This window comes from Silene latifolia, chromosome 2, assembly GCF_048544455.1.
Source record: "Silene latifolia isolate original U9 population chromosome 2, ASM4854445v1, whole genome shotgun sequence".
Classification (NCBI taxonomy): domain Eukaryota; kingdom Viridiplantae; phylum Streptophyta; class Magnoliopsida; order Caryophyllales; family Caryophyllaceae; genus Silene; species Silene latifolia.
The window spans coordinates 7,054,284-7,066,561 of NC_133527.1; the positions used below are offsets into that span (position 1 = coordinate 7,054,284).

General features: G+C 38.6%; 1 protein-coding gene across 1 annotated transcript; it reads right to left on the reverse strand.

The window, feature by feature from the left end:
* Positions 1–4,563: 4,563 nt before the first annotated feature.
* On the reverse strand, positions 4,564–11,515 carry LOC141642166 (uncharacterized). Its single transcript, XM_074450876.1, has 5 exons — positions 10,707–11,515; positions 6,795–6,879; positions 6,541–6,707; positions 5,866–6,140; positions 4,564–4,995 (listed from the first exon to the last, which is right to left on the reverse strand). Exons 1-5 carry the CDS (start codon positions 11,080–11,082, stop codon positions 4,816–4,818), a joined length of 1,083 nt encoding a protein of 360 aa, XP_074306977.1. The 5' UTR covers positions 11,083–11,515; the 3' UTR covers positions 4,564–4,815.
* Positions 11,516–12,278: the final 763 nt, after the last annotated feature.

The following is a 12,278-nucleotide window of genomic DNA, read 5'->3' on the forward strand; positions in this document are numbered from 1 at the left end:
GGCCAAAGTAACTCGGGATCGAACCCGTTAATCGATTATCATTTAGATCAAGAGTGACCAATTTAGTAAGTTTACTAAAAAAGTTTGGTATTGGGCCTGTGAGACTGTTGTAGTTTAAGAGTACCAAGTCTAAATTGGTGAGTTTTGTAATTGATGATGGTATCGATCCCGTCAAGTTCGGGTTACCTCGAATAATGAGTGTTTCGAGATACGGGAGGTCGCTAATTGTAGACGGGATTGTACCCACAATGTCATCTCCGAAATTAACTTCGAGGAAGTTGACCCGGTAGGTGGTTGTTTTAGGGAGTTTTTTGCATGAGACGCCGCTCCATCTACAACAATCGGATCCGGGGATCCAAGTTGAGAAAAGGGTTGCATTGTTCCAATGATATTTGATTTTGAGAAGGGCATTTTGGTCATCTTGGAAGCAATGATTTGGGTGTACAGGTTTAGAAAAACACAAGGATGGGAAGAGGAGAGTTTTGAGAAGGGCATTTTGGTCATCTTGGAAGCAATGATTTGGGTGTACAGGTTTAGAAAAACACAAGGATGGGAAGAGGAGAGTAGTGAAGAAAAGAAAGGACATAAAGTGTATAGTTCGTTCCATTTTTTGAGTGACAAAATACATGGAAGTGTATAATGTTTTTGTTGTGGAATGTTTGGTTAAAATGCTAGGGTTATATAGGACTACGATAGTACTATACTACTATGTCATGCAACTATGCAGCTGGGCTCAAAAACGTGTAACTCGACAGTGTTTTTAAAGACGAATATATCTGTCGTGCAAGTCTTCCTTGTGACGGACATATCCGTCACAAGTTTGTGACGGGTCAAGTACTACCCATGTGGTTAGATAAGGAAAAACAGTTTGATACTCCCTATGCACTTTGTTTTTGTCTTATCTACCCGACATGGATAGTACTTGACCCGTCGCAAGCTTGTGACGAATATCTCCGTCACAAATAAAAATTTGGGATATCTGTCTGGTGGTCAAATTGTTCCAAATTTGAAACGATGAGACAAGTTTCCTGCCAGTCATTCGACATTATACTTTTTATCTCATCTATGTATTACACCTTTTTTATTTCAAGATAGACATTTACATCTTCAATAAGTCTCTCTTGTGACAAACATATCTGTCACAAACTTGCGACGGATCAAGTAATATCCATGTGTTTAGATAAGACAAAACAAATTGCTATTTCCTAGGCATTCTGCTTTTGTCTTATATATCCTACATGGATAATACTTGACCCGTCGCAAGTTTGTGACGGATATCGGATATATCCATCACAAATGAGAATTTGTGTTCCATTTCAAACAAGAATTTGTACGTGTAACGACACTTGGGCATTAGCTATAGAGGTTTGTCAATAGATTTGTAAGATGATGTGTCAATTATTTTAGAGGTTTGTTAACAAACCCTCTATTGTTGGACATGAGTGTTGAGGTTCATGGATGAAAGGGGTTACAATATACTCCCTCCATACCACACCAATGGTAACATTGACTTTTTCACACTTGTCGAGACACGTTTTGCAACGTAAATATCTTTATTACACATTATTAAAAATTATAAAAATTTGATATTCTTATAGCATTCATGGCGATAAATCAAACAAGATCTCACATGACTATAATTTGTCTTATAGATTAAGAATAATATCGAAGATTTCCTACGACCATGAATAGTGGCAAAACGGTCAATGTTACCATTGGTCTGGTATGGAGGGAGTAGTATACAGGTTTGTGGAGAGAGAATGTGAGAGGAGAAATAATATAGTGGGCCATGTGATGAACCTTAAAGAGGTTTAATTATTGTTGAGATGAGGTTTGTAGGTAAATGAATTTGTATACTAACTTATGTGGCATGAGAACAAACCTATTGGAGTTTCATCTATTGCTAATGTCCTTAGACCATTCCCAAGCAAGGTCAATTACTAGGTCATGACCTTGCTTGGTCACACTAATCACCACTTAATTAGAAAATTATGGTGACCTTTGGAGAGAAGAGGTCAATTTGTGACCTTTGATGGAGCAAATTGACCTACCTCATGACCTATATGTGGCGATATATGATTGGTTGACAATATTAATAATTAATAAAAAAAAATATATATGAAAAAGGTTATATAATGTGGAGAGATGTAATTGGTTGGAAAGTGAAAAATGATTGACTTGATGACCTAGGTCGTGACCTTCTGCTTGGTAGGGTGAAAGTAAGTCAAGATAAATAAAATGGGATTAAGAGTAAAACCGGGTCGCGACCTAATTAGCGCGATCTCTGCTTGGGGATGGTTTTACAAGTTGCTACACAGTGGGCAGAAATCCACTGATAGTTTAAGGTAGGCACAATGATGGAGATAGGCTAGGCCAAGGCTAGCAGGGGAAACTCTGGCCCGCAAGAAGATGAAATTTCAAAGTTTTTAGTTAAGATCTCTGATCTTTTTTCGAGTTCCTCTTATATCACTACTCATTCGCTCCCGCTAAACTTTTCAGCCCATGTAATTTGAATCCTAGCTCCGCTAATGAAACCATGGCTCACGTGTATAGGGTTAGAATAAGGTCAAGATCAATGTGCCATTATGCAGGGTTGTGTACATACTTGCGTCTAGCATGGATGAAAAAACTACTCCATAGTACTCTAAAAACTCGCACCTAACATGAACATCATCACGATTAGTCCTCCGCTAGTCTACTAAAAGCTAGTTCGAGGCAAAATAATGATCTTTCATGAATGATTTTCATATGAAAATGGCACAGTCAGTGGCAATTCCGAAATGATTGCGTATTGCATACTTGGCTGTATACATGAGCATAAAGTTGATCTTGCAAAGGATCATAGGATTCCCACACAAGCACTTATTATTGGCTAGAGAAGATGAGAACCAAATCCTTGCAGTTTTCCACCCATCGAAAGGGATTGGTCCACAAGCTGACAACCGATCGTACATATATGTAATCACTGTATCATGTTAATGGGTAAGAAAGTCGCAAGGGGCATGTTGTATCCCAAAGACCGCGGTATGGGACCAACAAGATGGTTGTTCGATAAGAATGAAATGAAGTAGGGTTGGATTGCGGAGCCATATCCAGGTCAGATAGCTCCGCTCCATTCAGCTGTTTCTGTTCAAGGTTTAGTCGTCTAAGTGTAGGGAGAAGGCCAAGGTAAGCAGGTACGGAGCCAAATAAGTTATTTGTTCAAGGTTTTAGCTATCTCAGAATATATACGCGGTGGTTTTAGCTATCTAGTGTGTATAAGTGTATAACTATGCCACTAGAGAAGTCAGCAACACGGAGTTTCAAACAACCACTTAAATCTCAAAACTAAGGGTGTGTTTGGATTGAGAGATTGGGAGGGAAAGTGAAGGGAGGGAATTGGAAGGATGGGAAATCCATTGTTTGGTTAGCAAAATAAAGGTAGAGGGATTTGGAGGGGAGGGAAAATGGATCCCTCAATTTCCCTCCTACAAGGCAAATTATTTCCCCACCAACATAGGCAAGATTTGGAGGGAAAATCATCTCCTCCATTCTCCCTCCCCTCCCCTTTCCTTCCTTTCTCTTCCCTCCTCCTCCCTCCCCTTCTTTTCCCTCCTTTTTTTCTATCCAAACAAGGCCTAAGGGTGTGTTTGGATTGAGTGATTTGGAGGGAAAAGAAAGGGAGGGAGAGTAGTGAATTTAAAATCCCTTGTTTGGATAGCAAATAAGAGTGGAGATAAATGGAGGGGGAGAGATTTGGAGGGATCCATTTTCCCTCCTCCAAGGCAAATCAAAATCTCTCCACAATAGGTAAGATTTGGAAGGAAATTGTATCCAAACACCCACTCCCCATTTGCCCTCCCCTTCCCTTACCTTCCTTTCTCTTCCCTCCTTCCCCCTCCCCTCCCTTTCCCTTCACTTTTGCTATCCAAACACACCCTAAGGGTGTGTTTGGATAGCAAAAGTGGAGGGAAAGGGAGGGGAGGGGAAAGGAGAGAAGGGAAGGGGAGGGGGAATGGAGTGTGGTTGTTTGGATACAATTTCCCTCCAAATCTTGTCTATTGTGGAGAGATTTTGATTAGGCTTGCAGGAGGGAAATTGGATCCCTCCAAACTCTTCCCCTCCATTTCCCTCCACCCTCATTTACTATCCAAACAAGGGATTTTAAATCCCCTACTCTCCCTCCCTTTCTTTTCCCTCCAAATCGCTCAATCCAAACACACCCTAAAAGCAGGGCAACCAGTATGGAATGTATCCAAGCTCTTGAATTTCAAGTTTTATATAAATGCGTTTTTCAAATACAATCGGCTAGTAGAATGTAAATAGGACAGGTAAAAGTAAACAATGCATCATACTCATTCCAACAAGAATGGGTATCGCCAGTATTTTCCTCCGTCTCATTCATTTGTTACCTTCTTTTATTCTTTGTGAGGAATATTTTTCATCAAAGGTAAACAAATGATTGGGACAGAAGGAGTAAGGAGTACTTGATACCATGGTTGAAAATATTTAAGATTCCCCTCTAGGTTAACTTGTTTGAAGCAAAATGGCAAAGGGTCGTTTAACTTGTTTTACTCGGCAGAATGAAAAAGTAAGAGAAGAACAAACTTTTTATTTTCTTAAATTTTACCAACAGTTTATACCATCTCAACTATCACATATCAGGGGAAGTTAGGCAAGAAGCAAGCAACAAGAAACTTGAAGCACAGAATGAACTATTCATTTTCTTTCTATGCCGATGCAAGCCTCCTGGGTTTTCTTCCCCTTTCTACAATGCTGTTAAAAATGATGAAAATTTTAATAAACAGGTTTAAGAAGGATACTGGCTTCTTTACCTCAGTACAAGGATGGCTCCTTCCAGTTTAATCTATCGAGCCCGTCAATAATAGCCTTGCGAAACTCGCCATTGTGAAGGAGAAATGATGAGACATGTCCACCAGTAACCCATCTCACTTCAGATCCTGGCCATGCTTTCTTAAGTTCCAGCACTGAGTGATTTGGTATATACCCGTCATCCTGAAATTCATGAGTACCAGATTATGGTCGAGAATGGGCAAAATGACTGATTGTGATTAAGACTTTAGATAGCACTACATCATTTTTGATAATGTAATCTTGTGTAAGGAATTGTTCAACCAACATAAGAAACATTGATGGTCAAAATTAGAATCCCCACGAGGCAGATAACTTGATGTTCCATTTTGCTCAGATTCATAGTGCTCAAATAAAAAGCCGATCCAACAGCTAATCGAAGATGAATGAGGGTTACATGCAAGAGGCAAGTATTTAGTTCAAGTGTCCAATAGTAGTTCTTAGAAAATGAATGTCTGCTAAGTGATGCAATAAGCTCGTACAACTACTACAAATGACGAGTTTATGCATGAACAAAGATTTTAGCTTAGAGCAGAGCACCCCCTCTTTGCCTAAATTAAGTCTCAAGACAACAGGGGTATGAGGACACCATCAAGGTATGCAGGAATTACGAAGGGCATTAGTGAAAACCTACTTTCTCAAGTTTGTCTACGATATAAGACAAAAGTTGACTCGACCAAAATTGCCCAAAACTTAACCTGATAGAAGTGGAACCCAGAAAAGTTGATGAACCACAACCGACATGACCCAAGGCTTGGGGCTTCTTTTGGTGAAAGAAAAATTTCACTTCTACTTAGGTATTGAATATTCAGCTAGTGTTAGCTAATTTCATAATTGAGGAGTAACAAATGAACTAGAGAAGCATAGCACCACCATACTTCGCAGTTATAACTTATAACAAGAAAAGAGACGTTTAGTTTTGCCAAGTACAGACATAAATGGAACAGCATAATCTGACCCGTCTAAAAAAGAAACCCAAGTATTAGAAGATGAACTTATGCAATTGTCACTTACAGTGGCTGCAACAAATATAACAGCATCAGGGTTTTTCGGGATTGGAAAGCGGGTCACATCTGTCAATGAAAGAACATCTCTTAATCTCTCCCTTACTTCCTCCAAAGTCATTGTGGCTTCCTGTGATGCAAGTTCTGCCCTCAATGCCTCCCATGCAGTAGCATGCTTCAAAACACCTTCACAAAATGCTACCACGGCCGAATGAGGGGAGAGAAATGGAAGTGTTGCAATGGGCGTGGGGTGCAGCGATCCAACCATTGCAGCATGTACTCCACCTTATGGAAATGAGAATACAGTTGTACATTAGTTTTCCTTTTACTTAAGGATTAATGCGTATAAGACGGACGGGTAGGTTACCAAAATCTAAGAACTACTCACTCGACACATTATTCTCGTCTTGACTCTGTCAGGCAACGTGAACTTTGGCTAATAATTTTTATAAACATACTATTATTTTAATTTTTTTTAAAAATGATCACATCCCCACATATATTTGGAGTAAAATGGTAAAACTTGACTTGGATTGACCAGCAAATTCAAACAGCAACCAGAAAATGGGATACAGGTAGTCTTGACCAGATCATTGTTCATTATATATCGGACTTAAGTTTGCAAATACTAGATATCACATCCCCTTAGCAATAGCATTATGATTTATGAATGTATATATCTTACCCATGCTAAGTCCACAAACGCCCAATTTGCCAAATCCTTCCTCATCTAGCCAATGTAACAGGCTTCGGGCTTCATCTATGGTTGCCCTCCCCAATAACAACAAATCACTAACACAAAGAAGTTTTGAACCCCGTTGTAGCATGGGACGCCTCTGTCCATAAAATGGGCTGCAAGTCATTCAACTCATGAAGTTAAGAAAACCCCACTGAAGTTGAATTTGGCGTGATCGAGTGAGTGGAGAAGAAAGCTCTTACCTCTCAAGTACCATGGTTGCTATGTTCTCCTTTAATAATGGTCCACCCAAACGTAACCTTCGCTCAAAGGTATGGTCTCCAGTGCCTATACATAAGTCCATACACCTCAGTCATATAACATATCAAGAGGAGAGCAAAGAAAATTACAAAATTGAAACATGAAAGTAACGTAGTTTGTGGAGCTAAAACTAAACAAAATAACAAACCTAAGCCTTGGTACTAGAAGAACTTGTCAGCTCTATAACCATGAATGATCAAGATTCAAGATTCAAAATTCAAGGGTGTAGTAATCATAACAATGTTGAAAAACGTGAAAGGCTTTAAAAGTTGCATTATGACAGAGACACGAGGAAAAGGGAAACCAGTAGCTAAACAACCACTTCCAAGTTCCGACTCTACCTTCCTGTATTCTTGTAACGGGTTGCCAGTTACATAGTTGCTAAAATTATAAAGCTGGGATTAGTAATGGACTAGCATAGTGTGCACAACCTCGGAAACGGCTATCAACATAACATGTGATGTTTGCGTGCGTATTAAACTCAGTCAATTTCTGGAAAAGAAAAATCAATTTAGTGTCCTAGTAATCATACCCAATAACCCATGGACTAGCATAGTGTGCAGAACACGTTAACACGGGTTCTTGAGAAGAGGGTGAAGAGCCATAACACGATTCATATTGCATACTTATAATCAGTCCCCTTCCCAACTTCTCACATCTATGTTATTCGAGCTCAGCTAAATATCCCCCGCATGGGATGTGGCATGTTTATTGAGGCATTAAAGTCGACTATTTTCCAAAGGTCATATAGTTGGCTTAAAATGAAGCATCCAATAACTCAAACTAAAGTCCTACGATCGTAGGGTCAAGCATGCCACATAGGTACTCGAGAAAGAATGAAGAGTTGGGTAGGGTTCACACTACATATTCACTACCAATAATCTCCTCTCATCTACGCCAAAAAATTGGTGGTAAATGGATGTTAAATCTCTTACAATATACAATAGCTACAAGTTTTACAAATGCTAACATGAAATTACTTGTTTAGATAAAGAAAGAAAACTTCTTTGTTAGTCAACAACTGAAGTCAAAAGGAGACAGTTAAAACGAGATGGTGACTGACATAATGTTGGAACTATTAATGGTCTATACGCCCTATATTACAACATCATTTTCCTAACTGCATAACCAATTATCTAAGTTCAATACAATCTAGTCAAAACCCAGTAAACTAGTCCTATCTCTTTCACAACATGTTATTTTGGTGGGCAGCCGATGTTGGAAGTCCGTACAATATACCATAGCTACGAATTATTACAAACATTATCATGAAAATACATGTCTGGATAAGTCAACCCATATCTTAGTCAGTTGACTATCAACTTCTTAAGGGGACAATAAAAACGGGATGATCACGACATAACATTGGAACTTCTCAGGGGCCACACACTACAAGAACAAAATCTTCCTAGCTGCCTAATCAATAATTACAGTTCACTATAATCAAGTCAACTACTTGCAAATAACACCAAATTGAATCCTAAACAATCATGCATTCCACAAATACATCAACAAAAGATGGTGACTGCCTACAAAACTGAAACATGAAAGTAAGGTAGGATTTAGAGCTAAAACTAAACGAACAAACAAACCTAAACCTTTGTAATTTATACTAAAAGAACTTATCAATTCTTCATGGACCATGACTGATCAAGATTCGAGATTCGAGGGTGAAATACTCTTTCAACAATGTTAAAAGGAGGTGAAAGCCTCTAAAAGGTGCATGATGACATAGATAATTTAGCTTTAGACGAGGAAAAAAGCGACCAATAGTTAAACAACTACTTCCAAATTCCAACTTTACCTTCCTATATTCTTGTAATGGGGTACCACGCTACCATAGTTGCTAAAATTACAAAGCTGTGTTTAAATTTCTTGTAATGGAGTATAAAATTACTCATGGAGTACAAACTACCCGTGGACTAGCATAGTTTGCACAACCTTCGAAACGGCTTATCAATAACATAACATGGGATATTTGTGTTCATATTAAACTCGGCCAATTACAACCAACAAAAGGGTCAATTAAGGCGTTCTTTGACTATGGTTGGGATCAATCTTTCTCAACCTGGCAAGTTTAAATCCTAATTTATTTCATGAAATAGGATTGAAAGTGCTTGCTTATGGGCAGCTTACTCTTGGGCTTAAGACTATGCGCGTCGTATGCTCTATCTAACCTTGCCAGCTCACCTCGGCCCATACCATAGTCCCCAGATCCCCCGAAATCCTGCCCCTGTGGCATCTGGATTAAACATGAACCTGCTAACGACTCCAACAATCCATTCCATCCTTTTTCTAAGGAACGAGAAACTAAACAAGCTACGTGCTTTCTGGGAAAAAAAAATCAATTTAGTGTCCTAGTACTCATACCCAATAACCCATGGACTAGCATAGTGCGCAGAACAAGTCGACACGGGTTCTTAAGGAGAGAGTAAAGAGCCATTCTAACATGATTCAGATTGCATACTCATAATCAGCCCCCTTTCCAACACCTCACGTCTATGCTCTTCGAGCTCAGATAAACATCGCCCCCTAGTTTAAAAAAGCGAACCTAGGCGCAGTGAGGCGCAAACCAGGTTGCATCAGACACTGTGAGGCGTATGGCATACAAAAGGCGCACCTAAGGCGCATGAGGCACACCCAAGGCACAACTAGTGAGGCGTACCAAGGCGCATTAGTGTGCAATTCTATATTTTTTTTCCAAATTCTTTTCTTTTACCCTTTCTGAAAAATCAGTGCGCCTCGTGTGCAAAAGGCGCCCGCCTTCGCCTCGCGTCTTGCGCCTCAGCCCCTTGGGACTCCATCGCCTCAGTTCACCTTGCGCCTTCTCAAACTAAGCATCCCCCACATCCCAATTATTCAAACTAAAGTCCTAGGGTCAAGAGGTCCACATAGGTACTTCAGAAAGAATGAAGAGTTCGGTAGGCTTCACACTACATATTCACCACCAATAATCTCTTCTCCCTCAAATTGAGGAAAATATAATGGTAAACGAATGTTAAATTTCTTGCAATATACAATAGCTACAAGTTTTACGAATGCTAATATGACATTACTTATTTAGATAAAGAAAGAAAATTCCTTTGTTAGTCGACGACCAAAGTCAAAAGGAGACCGTTAAAACGAGATGGTGACTAACTTAATGTTGAAACTATTCATGGTCCATACTTCCTATATTACAAGAACAACATCTTCCTAGCTCCATAACCAATTATTTAAGTTCAATCCAATCCAGTCAACCCCAGTCAACTACTCCTATCTCTTTAACAACATGTTAAATTTGGTGTCAACCAATAAAGTTCATACAATATAGAATACAACAACAACATCAGAGCCTTAATCCCAAAATGATTTGGGGTCGGCTGATTTGGGGTCGGCTGACACCAAATTCTATAAAGTTCATACAATATAGAATACAACAACAACATCAGAGCCTTAATCCCAAAATGATTTGGGGTCGGCTGATTTGGGGTCGGCTGACACCAAATTCTATAAAGTTCATACAATATAGAATAGCTTACAAATTTTCACAAATGCTCATGAAAACACATGTCTGATAAATCAAAGCCTCTCATTGTCAGTTGACAACCAGCCTCAAAAAGGGACAATAAAAACGGGATGATTACGACATTATAATCAACTCATAATGGGCCACACATTACAAGAACAAAATCTTTCTAGCTGCATAATCAATTATCACAATCCAATATAATCAAGTCAATCCTAGTCAACTACTCTTATCTCTTCAACAACAATATGCAAATAACAGAAGACAATGACTGCTTAATATAATTTTTAACAGTTTATGAGAAGATAAGATCGGAGAAAACCCGAAAGAGACAGACAGTCCATACCTGCAAGATGAACAACACAAGCCATTTTCTGAGGACAATAAACCTTTGGAGTAAGAAAAGCAACCCTAGCAATATGACATTCAGGAGGCAATGCAGTAAAAAGTTGTTCATCACAAGTAGTAGTAAAAGCTCCTTCTCTTAAACGAGCTGTTTTCGTCTCCCAAACCGTCTTCCAAACTGGATTAATCAACTTTGGAGGCCAATTTTGGCATTCAAGTTCAGGAAAAAGTTGTTTTATTAACCTTTCTAAAAGATCAAGATTGTTTCCCCCCCAACCTTTTGAAAAAAATGGTGGACTTATTTTTGTTCTATGAAGTAATGCACCATATACATGGTCTAACACATAATGAAGTATACCCAATTTTGCTGACACCATGTTTTTTTTTATTCAATTGTACAACAGAATAACATTCACAGGGCCGTCTAATGAATTTGAGAAACCCGGTCCAAATATCGATTCTGAGAACCTTTTGAACTTGCTAATTGACCCAATTACCAATTCCAGCTTGCCAAATTTCACCAAAGATCCAAACTTTTTTTAAAATTAAGCAATTTTTCAATGAACCCACATCAATTTTGAGCTAAAGATTCAAACTTTATTCAACATTGATGAAATTCTATTGAACCCAGAAATATATAGATAATTAAGATCTAAAAATATATGAATGTAAGAGATGATCATTAAGTTGAAATGATCATCCCAAGAGGATAAGAGTATCTTTGAATACAAGACAAGATTGAAAAGGAAGGATAAGATGAAACGAAACGAGTTTTTTTTTTTTTTTTTTTTTTTTTTTTGAAGGAAACTGGGGGCGGAAAAAACTATTGCAAACGTATATAAATGTGTAAGAATGGGTTGGTATGGCGGAGTGCTGACTAGAATTGAAAACGAGAGCTGGCAATCGAGTCGGATTTTTTTGGTCTGATTATATTGGGTTTGGGTTTTATTGGGTTGAATGGAGTTCACAAAATCTCATTGAAGACGGACAATATTCGTCACAAGCTGAAGACGGATAGTGCCCCTCTCACAATATGCAAGTTGCACTATTCACAGGGTGCTCCATTTCCCCTCTACTTGCCCTCCCACTTGCTTTATTGTGAGAGGGGCACTATCCGTCTTCGGTTTGTGGCAGATAGTGCCCGTCACAAGTAAGACCAACTGAATGGAGTTTATGTTGGGTTGTCCTCGGACTGAGTTTGATCGTTTGATTTGGGATATCTATTGTCATATTATCGTCATATATTTTATTTTACGGATATAGTTTTATTAAAATCGATAATTTTATGTATGATTATTTAGTTTTATACTTTTATGTTGGAAAATAATTAAGGATAAATATGAGGTTAGTAGGTCATGGCTTAGAGGACCACAATTAATAGATAAAGTTATCATTTTTCTAATAAAGGTTTAGAGTAGAGGAGTTCGGTTAACTCCCCGAGTGTTGAATTGGTTTGGTCGAAACTCAGGTTGAAGTTTGTTCAAATTGATGAGTTAGAGTCGAGCGGGTATATTTGAGGGATTTATCCCCGTCGACTATTTTTCAATTATACAAGTAATATTTTAACTATAAG